The sequence below is a fragment of the Sarcophilus harrisii genome, chromosome 2, assembly GCF_902635505.1.
Source record: "Sarcophilus harrisii chromosome 2, mSarHar1.11, whole genome shotgun sequence".
Taxonomy (NCBI): domain Eukaryota; kingdom Metazoa; phylum Chordata; class Mammalia; order Dasyuromorphia; family Dasyuridae; genus Sarcophilus; species Sarcophilus harrisii.
The window spans coordinates 480,172,558-480,188,760 of record NC_045427.1 but is presented as its reverse complement, the minus strand read 5'-3'; the positions used below and the strand labels follow the sequence as shown (position 1 = coordinate 480,188,760).

Genomic DNA, 16,203 nt, shown 5'->3' with positions numbered 1-16,203 from the left:
TTGCCAGAGAACATCCCCACTGGGGTCTTGGCATAGCAGACTTCAGAGAAGACTTGGAAGGGCAAGTGTATGTGTGTAGGGAGTACAGAGGTTTTAAAAGGTCAAGTCCAACAGTAACCCTTTGAACAAGTCTTTGAGACCGGGAAATGGAATGGTCCAAATCACCAAAAGTGGCATTTATATATATATGTATTGATTTAAGGCTTGTAAAAGTGGTATATCCTCTTTAATCTTACAAGTACTACCTATGAGAGCATTATAGATATTATCCCCATTTAACATAACAAACTAGTCGTAGAGCTAGTAAAAGTTCATTAGTGGGATTTCTAGTGCTCTTTCCCCTTATGTCAGGCTGGTTCATGCCAAAAGTTCTAATGACATACACCACAACTGTGTCTATAAACAATGTTTTAATATTTGTATAAATAGAGCAGTTACAAAAAATGCAATAACACAGCATGTAAAGAGACGTTTCAAACCCGTGCATACGGCCTCTTGTCTGAACTGTACATGGCACACACACCTCTCACCCAGCTGGCAGTGGGGGCTGGCCTCACTCAGGACAGGATGTGCTGAGGGAAGATGGGCCCAGCTGCTATGAGCAGCAACGAGGAATGCTCACAGGAAAGGAATATGTTTTTTGTGGGGTGTTTTTTATACAAGTATTTAAGAAAACTGATCCTCCGATTCCACTATCCTCCCCCAACCGGCTGGTGAGATACAAAAATAAGGATAGGTTCCCCTAGAGAACCTGTTTGGACCATTTGTTTCCTGTAAGAGGCTCTTTTTTGGAGTGGGGTGGGGTTCTCTTAGGATGACAGCCCTTAGGCTGGCTGGAAGGAGGAGTGGCCTCTGGAAAAGCCAACTGCCCTATCTCTGTACGTGCTGGACAAAGGCCTGGACTAGCTGAATCAGAGGTTCCTGGCTTTCAGGGCCTGCTTTGGAAGTTGAGGCTGGCTTGCCTTGAGGTGAAGGAAGGACTCCAGCAGCTGGGGAAGTGGGGGCTCCACGGCGGAAGTAACGGGAAAGGCTGGAGAGCAATGTACTCTGGAACAAAAAGGGGAAAGAGTAAGGACAGATTAAATTTTTAACTGTCTCCTGAGTCCAAAGTATTCAAGGACTTAACAATAGTAGTTATATCATGGAAACAGACAAGGGACAGGGTGTTAAAATCCCTAAAGGACTGCTTCCCTTTTACTCTACCCAAGGCCCTCCCTCCATACCAATTCTGAGCTGAGCTCCTGCTTCATTCGTTGTTTGTCCCTGGGGTGTACAGCTGGGTCCCTCAGGTAGCGTACAGCCTGGGAGATGAGCAAGTAGAAGCAATTTTCCATCGTAAACATCAGGAGGGACCTGTGAAGGACAACAGGCTAGTTGGCAAAGCTGAGCGGTGGGGTAGAAGATGAAGAGCCAAAGACTAAGAGCTATTGAAAATTTCCCATCCATCACCAAGGGATAGAGGGCTCATTAAAAAAAAAAGAAACAGATCAAATGGTGCTATGAAAAAAGTCTTACTTCAGTGTTCTGATCCCCTCCACCTGTGTGCTCAGCCCCACAGCCTGGGACAGGGGTTCCTTTTTCTTGTCCAACTGTAGGGAGTGGGGGAAATGTCAGACCAAGAAGTAAAATGCAGAAGGTAAGGAAAAGTCTAGTAAGGGAGATACTCTGGACATTGGACCTACCTCTCCCAACATGTTGAGGGCCACATTCACTGTTGCTAGGAGAGTCCCAAAAGAGGGAGCCACATCAGAGTCGAAGGTTGGGGTTGTGAAGCTCAGGGCAAAAAGGATGTTGTATTCAGCAAGATCTAGGGACTGTGGAGGGGAAGAAATACAGGAGAAGATTACCAATCCATCCCTAACCTTTTGCTTCCCATGCCCACCCTGAGTCTTTGTCCTCGGCTGAGACACAAGGGCTGAATACCTGGTCCAAAAGGATCTGGCAGACATCAGGGGTGAAGTGACGCAGGGCAGCCAGCGTCTTGCTGAGAATCTTCAGGAGGCTATACTGGACCATGCGCAGAGCCTTTTGTTCAGCAGCCTCACCATCGGGATTAGGCTGCTTCGAGGACACGGGCTGGGAGGGGCGTTGGACTCGAGGAGTCACAGCTGAGGGCATGGCGTCGCTTCCATTTTTGTTCTATGGTGGGGGAAAGGTACCAGGATGATTTCTTCCAGGAACTCTCCATCTCATCCAGAGTGAGAGTAATTCAGAGTAACAATGTTGGAGTCAAGGAGTAACAAATTGCCATTCTGGAAATAGCCTCACCTGTAAATAGTGCTGCAGCATCTTGCGGCTGTGCAGAAGGGAGGTACAAGCCTGACATAGGTAACACAGGTTTACCTAGAACACACCAGAAAAGATGAGAACAGGACAGGGAGTGAGGGAAATGGGAATCTTTTTATTTTTTTTTTTAAATCAAGAGCTCTATTCCAGTCATGCTTGTTGTCCCTCTCTGAATGTCCTTCGACAAGACAAAAATTACCTTAAGAAATAAGACACACACAAAGTATATGAACAGACAATTTTCAGATGATGAAATTAAAACTATTACTGTTCACATGAAAGAGTGTTCCAAATCACTATTGATCAGAGAAATGCAAATTAAGACAACTCTGAGATACCACTACACACCTGTCAGATTGGCTAGAATGATAGGGAACGATAACACAGAATGTTGGAGGGGATGTGGGAAAACAGGGACACTGATACATTGTTGGTGGAATTGTGAATACATCCAGCCATTCTGGAGAGCAATTTGGAACTATGCCCAAAAAGTTATCAAACTGTGCATACCCTTTGATCCAGCAGTGTCTCTACTGGGCCTTATACCCCAAAGAGATACTAAAAAAGGGAAAGGGACCTGTATGTGCCAAAATGTTTGTGGCAGCCCTGTTTGTAGTGGCCAGAAGCTAGAAAATGAATGGATGCCCATCAATTGGAGAATGGTTGAGTAAATTGTGGTATATGAATGTTATGGAATATTATTGTTCTGTAAGAAATGACCAGCAGGACGAATACAGAGAGGATTGGCGAGACTTACATGAACTGATGCTGAGAGAAATGAACAGAACCAGGAAATCATTATATACCTCAACAACGATACTGTATGAGGATATATTCTGAAGGAAGTGGATTTCTTCAACAAAGACAAGATCTAACTTAGTTTCAATTGATCAAGGATGGACAGAAGCAGCTACACCCAAAGAAAGAACACTAGGAAATGAATGTAAACTGCTTGCATTTTTGTTCTTCTTCCTGGGTTATTTATACCTTCTAAATCCAATTCTCCCTGAGCAACAAGAAAACTATTCGGTTCTGCACACATATATTGTATCCAAGATCTACCGTAATCTATTTAACATGTATAGGACTGCTTGCCATCTTGGGGAGAGGGTGGAGGGAGGGAGGGAGGGGAAAAATCGGAACAGAAGTGAGTGCAAGGGATAATGTTGTAAAAATTACCCTGGCATGGGTTCTGTCAATAAAAAGTTATTTAATAAATTAAAAGAAAGAAAGAAATAAGACACACAAACCCAAACCTCTGCTTTCTGAAGCTCCTTGGGGTCTTTGGGCTTCACCTTCATATGATCTGGGATCCCTGCTGCCAGGAAAAAGAGCCACCCCCATGCTCTTAAGAGCCCTGGACTTTGCCTCTTTAGGAACACAGGCCTCAAGGCACACCCAACTTACTAACCTAAGCCAAGACAGGAGCCAGACTGTCCCTTACCTGTATGTCTCTCAGGAGCTGTGGCAGATGAAACTGCCACTCCTTCATGAAGTTGGAGAGCTGCAGGATAAAGCCTACAGTGTGATCAGCTTCCTCGAGACAGGCCAGACTCTGCACTGTCCTTACTGCATTGAGGCACTAGAGGGGAGAAATGCTGGGATGAGAAAGCTCCCAATACTACTAAGCTGGGGCTGGGGGAAGGGGAATGTTAGTAACAACTTATTAAGTCTAATTGTACTAAAGACACAGCAGCAAAGAAAGGTTTGCTTAACTGGGGGTAAATTCCTCTCCTGGGGAGATGAACATGGCCCCATTTTCAACCAGGTGATTATTTTCATTAGGGTCAATCACTGAAAGCATGCAATGGACAAATCTTTGTTATCAATCATACCTGGAACATGGATCAACTATCCAGTGTCTCTAACTTTAGTATATTCTCTACAAAGCAATTCATGTATCATATTAGACTACAGTTCCCAACCAATTCTTCTATCTGACCACATATATGGAGTCACCCCCCTGGGAGTCACAACTCTAATAATGGAAATTTCACCTGCAGAATTCGCTCTTGATGAACACCCACAAAGTCCAGGGCTTCAGTCAGGAAATTATAACGTAGGGTTTTCAGCAGACGTTCCATCAAGGACATGGACAGGCGGTAGACTCCAGGCCAAGAAGGGGCATCAAGGGACTTTCGAGAGGCACCAGAAGTCTGGGTGGTAAAAATAGGATAAATGGGTCAAAGTGGCCTAGCAGCTCTGTTCTCTCACCAGGAGAGAATGTCCAGTGAGCTGGGCTGATAAACAGAGAAATCCTAATGTATCTTAGTGATTGTGACAGACTGATTTAAATTACGAGAAAGCTTCATAGAATCGACATAATTATCTCCACAGATCTATCACAAGGGAAACATAATAGAGACTACTAGACAAAGTCAGAGGATCGGAATTCAAGTCTTAATTCTCTTGCTAACTTGCTGTATGCCTTTAAACATTTAGTTTTCTCATCTGCAAACTGAAGAGGGTTAGCATAGATGAGCTCTAACGTTCCCTCTTAGCTTTAATATTCTACTAAAGCAATATTCTACTGCTCTACTGAAAATAGGAGGAGGCTGCAGTCAGGATTTACTGGAAAGGACCAGAAGGTACTTATTAGATCTCAAAGTGGGGCTCCAAAGCTAGCTATATAACATAATGAGCATTTGAGCTCATTCCCGTACCAGGAGTGTGCCTATTGTTCCCCAATCCTCACTAATACCCTCTACCCTTCCAACACTGCAAAGAACCTGGAATACGTGTAGCATTAGACTTCACAGAGTAAAGGAGGTGGACATAGAGCTCTGAAGTCAATGTCAGCATGCAAAGGTCAATGACTTATGGTAAGCCTTCGCCTTTCCAATTTCTTCAGCTATAAGGTGGGAAGAATTATTCTCAGCAGCTTTTCCTATTTTCCACAGTTGATGAGTGTAACAAAGATAATGCCTTTCAACTCTTGGTTTTCTTGCTGAAAAACCAGAAATTATATAAGGCATGATTATAGTTCCCACATTAGCTATTCCCTCAAACAGATCATGATTCAAAAGGCACCAAGAACTGCTACAGGAAAGTGAATGGGTAATGATCTCAATAGCAAGAAACAGGTTCAGCATTAATAAAACACTAATTTGAACTTGAAAGCTGATCCACCCATGCCTGTACCTGTACTGGAAGCCTGTACGTACTCACCTGTACTGTTCCATTGGTGCTGAGTTGGTACACACTTAAAAGGGGCAAGCAGATGCTCTGGGTAATGCCAGCTCCAGCCACAGCTGCTGCACCCTGGGACAGAGATGACAGATGCCCTGTATTATCCCTCAAGATATTGCAAACTCAATACAATGCTATTCCTCCACCATGGCTAGAAGCCCAAAATAGTGGAATGGATCAATAGCTCTCTTGCCCCGATTATGATGGATTATGGGAGAGAACAAAGAAAGGGCATAAGTACATGCCAACAATGACTCCAAGATGCATTCAGGTTTCTGAAATAATCAGTACCTTTCAAGCCCCACCACCCTGTCAAGGACAAGAAAGCTGGTGTAGGATTATCAGAACTTTCTGGATCCATATGCCTGATAGTTCAGGGATGCTAGATTCCTAATCTGCTTCTTACCTGCTGGGTTCGGGCCAAGGTAAACAGAAGGTGCAGCGAGGCTTCAGTAAAGTGCAGGTTTTGCTTCATTCTCAGGCTCACCTCCAGGGTGGTGAACAGAGTAGGCAGAATAGGGATCCTACGGGTAACCTGAAGCCAAGAGTCTCCATCCTCATCCACTTCACATAATTCTTTGGCCAAGTGTAGGCCCAGAACACATACCTGCTGGAATCGAGAAGAAAGTAAGGAGATATGGCAGAGGGCTCCAAAGGTTGCCTATGGGAAGGGGCTGAATAGATACTCATACCCCATCCCGCTGGTCCTTGTGCCGAAGCCGTGAGTAGTCATCTGTCTCCATGCTGTCCTTGTCCTCTGACACACTGCCAGAGGCCAGGCTGTGACGGGTCTGGTCAAAGAGGGCAATCACTTCTTCCTGAAGGGTCTCACAGACATTTAGCACCAACTGGGAGTATTGTGTGATATCACTCACTGCAAAGTAGACAAAAAGACACACTCAAAATCCCTTAATACCACCCATTACTGGGCTAGTGGAAGGAGAGGGACAGTCCGCTTTCCTAGGCTAAGGGCTAGAAATGATACATCTTAATCCAGAAAGGGAGACCGATTTCAACCAAGTAAAGAATGAAGAAGAGGTAAAAGGACTAGATGAAAAAAGAGAAATTGAGAAAACACTGTGAATTTCTAAAAGGCATCATTCTGAAGGAGTAATGAAAATGCTATCTTTCAAAGTCTCAGATCCAAGCCTAAAACAGCAGCCTCCCAACCCCAAATCTCCCACTATTCAGAAGTCCCACAGAAAACCAGTGCAAACCAACACGGATCCCTGAGCAAGAAGAGAGATGTATCTTGCTCTGGTTGAGGTGTCTTTCCTTGCTATCTTGCCCACCTCACCTTTCAATTCTTTCATCTGGAGGACAGTAAGGAGGGCTGAGAACACTTTGGCCTTAGCCTTTTCCATCAGCTGCTGGTCTGCCTGTAGGATTCCCTCTAGAATCTCCATCAAGGAGCTAAGGATTTCATCCACAGAACCCAAATCTCTGGGAAAAAGACAAGAGAGAAACGGGAAGCCCCAGATGTCATTAGCAAATTGCCTTGTATCTAGATGCCTACTAATTAATATCCAGTTTTCTGGATTGGTCATAATGGAAAAAAATATACAAAAACCTAATGTGTATATATGTGTATAATTATAGATATCTATGCATGTGTTTATATGTATGTATAAATATATTCATGCTTAATAGAATAAAGCAAAAAGTACATAACAAAGAACAAAAGAAAACCCACAAAAAAAAGCAAAGAAAAGATAAGACAGCTCTGAACAAAATGTGTAGTATTTATTATATAGGTTTTCTTGAAATGGAAATTTATCATTTCATATTTTGAATCCTTTCATGTTCTGCTTTGCACACAGCAGTAATTTTTTTTATTTTTTCTATTTAAATTTTAATTAAGTTAATTAAAAAATAAAAAGCTGGGGGAAAAAATCCTAATGTGGGAAATTTAATTTTAATCACAAGTTATTGCTTTTCTTAGAGCAAAAGAAGCTAACCTAAGAGCCACTAGCTTTCACCATTCTTCCAACATAGACCTTACCTTGTCCACTGTCGAAGCAAGATAAGCAGCAGAGTACATAGCATGGATCCCAGCCTCAGGCAGTTCACTGATGTTGGGACCAACAACTGAAGAAAAATAGCTAAGTTAAAGCCCAGAATTGTGCTAATCAGGAAACCTAACTTCTACACACAGGATATGTATACCCCAACTATTTCTGACAATCTCTTCAGCTGGGTTATCTGAGAAAGAGTCCTGAAGTGATGAAGGAGTAGGGAAGAATGGCAATCCTATAGGCCTATGACTTGAAAGACATTTATTTCTATACAGAAAATTCTGAAATCAAGTCATTCTCCTTCCTCTATACTTGTGTATCTAGCAGTCCAGGGAACTCTGATCTGTATGTGACTTCAGCAAAACATCTCACACATATGGATGTAGATGCTCTGAAACACACTTACTAAAGCTTTAGTCCCAGCAAGAACATCAAGAAATAAGTGACGTCGAACAACAGTATCATTCAAATGCATTATATCTGCCTGAAAAAGAAGAGAGAGAAGATCGTTAGGTGGAAAAATTTACTCGATATGCAAAGTCAAGGTCCAAATCTCAACTCTTGACAATGACTTTAGCCAATAATTGATGTGGACAAATCAACCACTCTCCTTTGGGATTCAAGAAGATGACCATGAGACCTGTCAAGCACTCAGGGTCCTTCTAAAAAAAGACAAGAACATCATTTTCCTCATAAAAATCCAACCATCTGGGCATATAGTCCAGTTTCGAGGGTGCTGAAAGATTGCTCTTATCATATTATAATCCAGCTGGCTAGCCAACAAGTATTTGCTGAAGACACACAGGAATTATAACAATAGAAGGGAACCATATATACTCATATGGTGTGGACCTTATAGGGAATTGAGGACAATCAGAACTAAGTCAACACAAGGAAACAAAAGAGGTGCTGTTCCTGCTAGGAGTAACATCTAAATACTGTATCTAAAGAGGTTTTAAGCAGCTGTTCCATCCTCTTCTTTAGTACTTGCTACTGGCTCCACCACCACAAGTCCTGGTGATCACACCTAAGTTTCTCAATAGGGAACCACAAACTTGTCCAAGCTGGAGGGAAAGGGAAGAGCAGGAAGGTGACATCCAGGAATCTCAATCCACTATAGCTATGACATGAGAAAAAAAACCGCTTAGGAAAATATGCTTACATGGCTGGTGGCAATAATGAGAAGCATCCGCCAGGCAGAGATCAACATCTGGTACTCCACCAAAGAGGTGCAGCCACTTCCTTCTGTCTCTGCCATGTGATCTGCCAAAGATTTGATATAACCTGACCAATAGGCAAAACGTTTCTCACTGGAGAATTTCTTGAGTGTGTCTTTTAGGGACTGGTCCAGTGAACCCCTAAGGAATTGGGGAAAACAAAGGGAAAGCTTTAAGACTGGAATGTGAGCACATTGAGCCCTATGGGGCAAAAAATAAAGGAAAAAAAAAAAAAAACCACAACCTCACAAAGTAGAAAATTTAAGCCTTGCAGAAAAGGGATTCCACGCCACCATTTTTCTCCCCAAGGCCTTCATTAAATCCAGTGCCTGATTCCACAAAAGGGGCCAATTTTAGAATGACTCCTCCATAGGCATGGATGCATACTTTATAATATATGCTCTTTACATTTATAAAAGGCATCAGGACAGAGTCTAAGTACATATGCTGAGGGTACAACTATCTCTTTAGATAGTTGATAATTCCAAACCACCCCCTTTGTGGAAAGGACAATTAAAACAAAATTTTCCACCCAAGCCTCTAAGTAAAATCTTAAGAGGGAAAAAGACTCACTTAACTACATAATATATTTCCAAACAAATGATCTTCATAATTAAGGCACAGGTCTCCAGGACACTGGGCTAAGGAGGAAAAAAAAGCAAAAAATTTACCAATTACACAAAGAAACCTGACATTATAGAGTCATCCAAGAATTCAATAGTCTTTTTCCAGGACAAGGCTTAAAAAAAAAAAAAGGTAAAAATTATTTAAAAAAGGAGAGATGTCTAGGATTTTACAAATCTGACTCAAGCTCTTTGAGGAAAATAGGAAAGACATCTTTTCCTATTCAACTCTCTCAAAACCCAGCTTCCCCCCCCCCAAAAAAAAAATTTTTTTGTTGTCACTTTCATTATTACCATCTCACCCAACTTACCTCGGATGTTTCTGAGGGAGGAGAAAGAGTCCCAAATAACGGGCTGGTCAAATTCTCCCAAAACTTTGGTCTAAAAAAGGACACATAATAACTGTGTTGGTTTTTCAACATAAGTTCCTTAACTAACCCTGATCCACTGTCTTCAATGGCTTTTCCTTTATCCCATTATCTCAAATCTTGAAATTTGACTCGCATGTCAATGAGTAGTTTCTTTTAAAGGGTCTCATGTCTAGGAAAGTTAATTTCTTAAGGATACATTCATTACACCTTACACAGCTGGACTCCTAAAACTCCAAACCATTGAAGCTTTTTCTCTCATACTTTATTGTTTTTTAGTCATTTTAATCAAAACTAAAGCGTCTGACTCTTCATAACCCTCTGGGGGCTTTCTTGGCAAAAATATAGCAATGGTGTTCCATCTCCTTCTCTAGTTCATTTAAGAGATCAGGAAACCAAGGCAAACAGGGTTAAGTGACTTGCCCAGGGCCACACAAAAATTAAATATCAGAAGCCACATCTGAACTCAGGAAAATGAATCAGCCTGACTTCAGACTTGGCACAATGCCAGTTAGCTGCAAGGTTTTTAAAAAGTACTAAAAGAAGAAAATGAACTGGGAAACAGGAAGAACCTTCTAACATAGGTCCTCAATTGGTGGTCAGTACTATAGCACTCCAAGCAAATGGGGCCATTTCAATCCATTTTACCTTGCTATGGGATTTAACATATTTCCCTTGGAATAAAACCAACTCAAAACTTCTACCTGTTGTTTGTCAAGTATGATAAATACCAATGGAATTAAACCAAAGGCAAGAAGATAAAGCAAACTGAATTAAGGGCAGAGATGGCCCCTGCTGATAGGCAGTGAAGAAAATACTCACTTGGTCCTGAGAACCAGCATGGCACTGTCCCGGCGGTCCTGCCACAGAGCATGTAGAAAAGCTATCGCAGCACGGTGTAGCAGGGGTGGACACCAATATCTATCTTGCTGTTTTGAATCAATTAACTCAAGTACTACCTGGAGACAGCTCCATTCCCCAAGACTGAATTCCTGGAAAGAAAAGGAAATTCAGCATACAGTCTTTAGAAAACTGAGTGCAAAGCTGGTTTTCTACAGAAAATCCCTTCTTGTTTCTGCAGCTAACACAGATTCATTCAAGGAGAGGAGTTTACCTTGGAGCCATCACTCCCATCCTTTACTTCAAGGTTCAGAAAGAGCTCAATGAGGCCAGGTTGGGTCTCCACAGCAACAGTAAGAAACTCTAAGATCATGACTTTGATACGCATATCCTCAATTTTGCTTTGCAGCCTGGTCAGAAAGGCATCCCGGATAGCAGCTGCATCGCTGCCAAGGCAAGCATACACAGACATCGGGGCAACCTACAGGAATACCAAGGACTACTGATCAGCCTATGTGCAAGTGCTCTCCCAAGAGGCCCAAGGTGGGCCACCTTGTCTGAAGAAGCAAAAAGGAAAAAAGAATACATTCAAGAAAATTACCAAAAAACCTACAGTACAAGGAAAGGTGTACTTAGAGAAGCCCATTTTACCAACAATACAACTTTGCCATCTCCATTAATAGCTCTTTTTCCTCAGGTAAAGTTTGAAAGGATGCCAAGGTGAAGGAAAATCATGGTTTCTAAGACTAACTTATAAAGAAGGGTCATACCGTTGCCAAGCGTTTCAGTAGCTGGATAGCAAGTCGTGGCAAAGCAGGGTCATGTTTGTGATAGATGTATTTGGCCAAAACAGCAATAAGGTTGTTCCCATGGGCACCTAGAAAAATATAAGGACAAAGGGAGATTTCAAAGTTGCCTGATCCAAAGCCTTACAGAGAGACAGCTAAAATAGCAAAAGGGGCTATGGACTATTTTAAAATGTGCAAGTGCCACAATGAGCCAAGAAAGCAACATTTCCCTATCTTTTATTAATTGTAAGTGGATGAAGACATGGGATTAAGATACTGAATAATCCATATTACATAAAAGAACTAAATGTTGAGCAATGTCTTCCAGTTAATGGGTCAGAGAAAAGCATTCCCCTGACTCAAAAAAAAAATGATTAGAATGATATGCCTCCAGAAAGAAGATAGGCTTACATAGAAAGAAAGGACTTTAGAGCTAGAAGGGATGAAGAAATTATTTAGTTTAGTCTCCTTGATGTGTAAATGAAGAAAATGAAGACAGGATTTGCCCAAGATGTTGAGAAAAGTTAGTTACTAGATCTGCATTAGAACTTATCTCTCAGTTCAGTCCAAACCAAACCACCACATTGCTTCCACAAGTGATGGCCAGAGAACTGGATGTTTCAACATGGAACGAACTGGGAAACATTTGCTTCTTAATCCCTGTACAGAATCCTATACAATGTAGAGGCATGTTACTGACCAAAAGGGAAATACTTACCATGTTGAGTGAGTGCCTGTTCCAGGGGAGATACCACATTAGAAGGAGGTTTCAGCCTAATGACATTGTTGGTCACTGAAAACGCCAGTTTCACAGTCTTGATAAGTAGCTGGCCTTGCCCCTGGCCCTCTGCCCCATCACTGGAAGACCAGATGGAAACCAAAGTTGATGACCAGATGGAAACCAAAGTTGATTGAGCCAATGGTCATTCTCATCATGTATGATTTTTCAAATTAAGAATCTAACAATAATCTGCTAAAATTTCTGGAAGACACCACAGCCCAAGCTCAAGAATGAAGTGGTTAACTCCCTTACCTCAAGTAATAAAGTATTTTACAAACTTTAATATGTTTAATGAATGTGACATATCAGCTAAGTGCCAGTCTTGATGCAAACCATATACCACATGCTGCCACACATGCAAATAACACTACATAGAGGACTATACTGTATGCACAAGCTGCTCTGATTAATAACAGTATGACTATCTAGTATGACTAGAAGTAGAATCCCACTGTAGTTCATAAAAACCCAATATAGGCTACTATGAAGCTTTATAAAAGAAGGGCAGAAGAGGAAAGCTGCAAAAGTCTAAAAGGTATCATACTGTTTGCCTTCTTAATGGATGGGTTAAAGTTTGGAGAGAGGGAGAGAATTTGGAACTCAAAATGAATATTTAAAAAATAGACATGAAAGAAAGAAAGGAAGAAAAAGAAAAGTGTTGTAGTAGACAATATTCTAGGCTAACTTAAACTAGAGTAGTAGATTTGTGATCAGTAATGATAATACAACCATAGAAAAAACCTTTTCTCTTTTGGTTAACACATATGCTGTATGTCTGTCTATGTGAGTATAAAATGCAAAGAAAGAGAAAGGGATGCGGTTTGTTTGCAGAGAGACTAACATCTCCATGTCACCCCAAGAGAAACCATTAATGTTTAAGTTACATTTGACAAAGATCTGAAAATTCCTATCCTGCTGGTAGGAAATGTGACTTACCATCTGGGCTGAGCTGCCATCACCATGTCAATGGTATCTACACCAATGCCCATGATGTTAATGACTGCTTGGCCAGCTTCGGTGTTGGCCAGGCTGCAGATGCACAGAGACTGTAAACTAGGGGAATGGCTAAAAAACAAAAGAAGAGTTCTTTTAAGTTCCAAAAACGCAAGTAAGTATGTCTTTGGACTGTAAGGGCAAGGTTAGGAAAATTCAACTTGCCAGACTCAAGATACAGGTGGATGAGATAGAGAGATGAGGCCTTTTATAGAGGTTCAAAGACTCTTAACATTCAATCTGGCCTGGTCTTCACTGTTTTGTCTTTTTAGCTCCAAATGTAGTCAACATACAAGGCACAGCAAATTAGTCTTAAATTTGCAGGGAAATTTACCACCAAAAGCTTCTCCAATCTAATGACAAGTGCAACAGACACATTCTCCTGCTCCTCCAGGAAAGAAGATATGCTGGCCTTGTCCATTAGGTTTTTAGTTTTCTTCCCAGGCTTGCTAGAATAGCTGCTGACACAAAGAATAGAATCTACTCTTTCAAACCCCATCAGCTCTTCCCCATCTCACCTGTTGTGAATGTCAGACTCATGGCACAGATTCAGAATTGCATGGATCAGCTCAAGGATCAGACAGCCTGGATTCAGGAAGAAAGGGAAAAAACTAAGTCTTCCTGATTTCAGGATGACAGGGAAGCATACTCCAGGGAACTATACTATACAATCTTATGCTGTGGGACTTAACATACCCCAGAAAAGGAAAACTGTCAGAGAAATAATAACCACATCTATGCTGAGCCCTCCAATCCCCACATGTTCTCTTTTAGGAATGTCCTTACCAATTTGCTCTCTCACTCCATGGGCATTGTAACGCCACTTATGATAGCTGGGAAGCATCTCCTTCAACACAAACATGATGCAAGGGGCCAGCCCTTGGCTCTGGGTGCTACCAAGCTGCCCCTATAGGAAACCACATCATGAAGTCCACTGTATGAAGTCTTTCAATTACTGCAGAATAAACTGCCAGAATCAAAGTCCAAATAGAATCAAGACAATGCCTTTGCATTGGCACAGAAGTAGGAAGCTAGAGGATACTGATAAGAGGAATCATACTCATTGAGCTCTTAAGTCAAATGAACAGTTTACATGAAGTCCTTATCAATTTAGTGAAACAATTCAGGAAGCATAAGTACTTAACCAGTGAGTTGTCAAAACAGCATCAGGGAGGAAGCAGACACCAAATCAGAGAAGAAAGTAGTTATTTTCAGTATTAAGGATAAATGATTTCTCTCACATATATTTTAGGGAGTCACATTTACAAGAGAGATCTTGTAGTTTAAACTCCTTTTACTGCCACTACCAAACATAATCCCAAGGATAACAGCAGCAAATTGTAGGATAAATGCTTCAGAATCATAACTGATAAAAAACTTACCTTGACAAGAGTGGTGATTAAGCGCAAAAAGGCAATGGTAACTCCATATTCACCCTGTGGCTGCTCACTATTCATCAAGAGGTTTCCATAGCCCCCTGCATTCATCCCCTCAGCACTGGTAAAAGAGAGAGACCCAACATGAAACCCAAAAGACAATTCTTGCCTTTCCAACGTAGCCAAAAGCTCACAGAGCAATGCAATCACCTCTCAGGAAGCCTAAGTCTAAGACAGCTGTGTGAGAAACCTTCAAAAAGACCTATTTTATGTTTAGTGGACATATATAAAATATGTTTCATCCAACAGAATTTTCAACAAAGAATATATTCTTCCAAACCTAAAAACATGCCATGAAAACATGCTTATTTTTTAAAGGAAGAATAATCAGATGGAGTAGATCCTACTGTTCCATGAATTGGGGGCTTCTGGGTTCACTGAAATTCCTGAAGAACAGGAATAATGATTTGGCCAGTTTGCATTTTGAGAAAGAACAGTGGGTCAAATGTCTAGACCCAGAATCTATGGCTTCTCTAAGCTAGAAAGAAAACACCCACATACCTACAATAAGTGTTGAGAGGTGACAAACATGTCCTTCTCTGTGAGTCTGATGACCACAGTAATGCTTTCCAGTGAGAGGAGAGAAGATATAATCGAGCAGCTTCCTCTCCCCAATCTTACCCCCTACTTTAAAAATCTTTCTTTCCTTGTCACCTCTTACTTCCAAAAAGGGAGCTAAACAGTTAGGTGGAATCAGGAAGCAAGTAGGTAAAGTGGAATTATCTATTTTTTAAAACTATAACACCATAACTAGTGTTACAGATGTCTAACAGATTCCATCTCTTCCCCAGAAAAAACTGGCTTACCTAATCATCTGACTCATATTGGATACTGGATGGGCTACAAATGGCAGAAAACCTGTGTGGCGAAGATCAGTCCAGACCTATGAAGGGAAAAGAGAAGTCAAATATTTTTTGTCCCATCTGTGCATATTCCATACTCTTTTGGTTCTAGGAAAATGGGATCTTACTTTAGCTGGATTCCGGGCAGCTAATACCGTTAAGCAATTGACACAGGAAGCAATGACATCCACAGGAGGAGAGATTACAGTTGTTAACCTAGGTGAGGAAAGACAATCAGGCTTTGATATTTCCTGAAATTATGGCACTCAATAAAAAGATTAAGACAATCTATTCCATGACAAATATTATTTCAACTCTCTCCTTTCAACTTTCTCTTCTCAGTCAGGCTAGATAAACAGGAAAGTCCTCTACTGGAAGAAGAGTTACTATACAAATGCCACCCACTGAGTAAACTGGCTTTGGATAAATGGACATGTTGTTCTAATTCCTAGAAATTCTTAACATGTCTGAGAATAGTTACTAAGAGGAGGGAAATTCCACTGCAAGTATTTTCATATAACTGGAGAACTACTCATCAGCAACTTACCTCTGCAGTAACATGTAGATTCGTGATGTGATTGGCAGAAGACAATCAGCTATGGACAAATCAGTGCTGATGACTTTGTGAACCAGGTCAATGATAGGTTTGACCCGCTGGCAATGCTGAATTACATCTGAGGGGAAAGGTAGTTTGTAGACTTGAAACTAACTCCTTTTGGATCACTGACCAAGCCTATGTAAAGCAAATCAGCAAGACAATCCCTTGATGGTCCCAAGTTATACCTTCCTGGTTATCTCCACTTCCCTTTCCCATTGTGACTGACT

General features: G+C 41.4%; 1 protein-coding gene across 2 annotated transcripts in view; it reads right to left on the bottom strand.

The window, feature by feature from the left end:
• Positions 1-391: 391 nt before the first annotated feature.
• NUP188 (nucleoporin 188) overlaps positions 392-16,203 on the bottom strand; it is a 42,852-nt gene continuing 27,040 nt past the window's right edge. Inside the window, exons 17-44 of one of the 2 annotated variants that reach the window (XM_031954768.1) lie at positions 15,926-16,052; positions 15,507-15,594; positions 15,343-15,419; positions 14,483-14,597; positions 13,887-14,007; positions 13,619-13,685; positions 13,044-13,172; positions 12,045-12,184; positions 11,309-11,415; positions 10,813-11,019; positions 10,521-10,690; positions 9,642-9,711; positions 9,281-9,348; positions 8,653-8,848; positions 7,897-7,974; positions 7,478-7,563; positions 6,773-6,918; positions 6,168-6,349; positions 5,882-6,085; positions 5,455-5,547; positions 4,284-4,442; positions 3,731-3,868; positions 2,269-2,343; positions 1,924-2,139; positions 1,683-1,814; positions 1,516-1,589; positions 1,224-1,353; positions 392-1,047 (exon numbers count right to left, since the gene is read on the bottom strand). In XM_031954768.1, coding sequence (XP_031810628.1) covers positions 871-1,047; positions 1,224-1,353; positions 1,516-1,589; positions 1,683-1,814; positions 1,924-2,139; positions 2,269-2,343; positions 3,731-3,868; positions 4,284-4,442; positions 5,455-5,547; positions 5,882-6,085; positions 6,168-6,349; positions 6,773-6,918; positions 7,478-7,563; positions 7,897-7,974; positions 8,653-8,848; positions 9,281-9,348; positions 9,642-9,711; positions 10,521-10,690; positions 10,813-11,019; positions 11,309-11,415; positions 12,045-12,184; positions 13,044-13,172; positions 13,619-13,685; positions 13,887-14,007; positions 14,483-14,597; positions 15,343-15,419; positions 15,507-15,594; positions 15,926-16,052 — 3,572 coding nt within the window. In that variant the 3' untranslated portion in view covers positions 392-870. The remainder of the gene's footprint in view (positions 1,048-1,223; positions 1,354-1,515; positions 1,590-1,682; positions 1,815-1,923; positions 2,140-2,268; positions 2,344-3,730; positions 3,869-4,283; positions 4,443-5,454; positions 5,548-5,881; positions 6,086-6,167; positions 6,350-6,772; positions 6,919-7,477; positions 7,564-7,896; positions 7,975-8,652; positions 8,849-9,280; positions 9,349-9,641; positions 9,712-10,520; positions 10,691-10,812; positions 11,020-11,308; positions 11,416-12,044; positions 12,185-13,043; positions 13,173-13,618; positions 13,686-13,886; positions 14,008-14,482; positions 14,598-15,342; positions 15,420-15,506; positions 15,595-15,925; positions 16,053-16,203) is intronic. The other variant, XM_023494237.2, reaches the window with a different exon arrangement.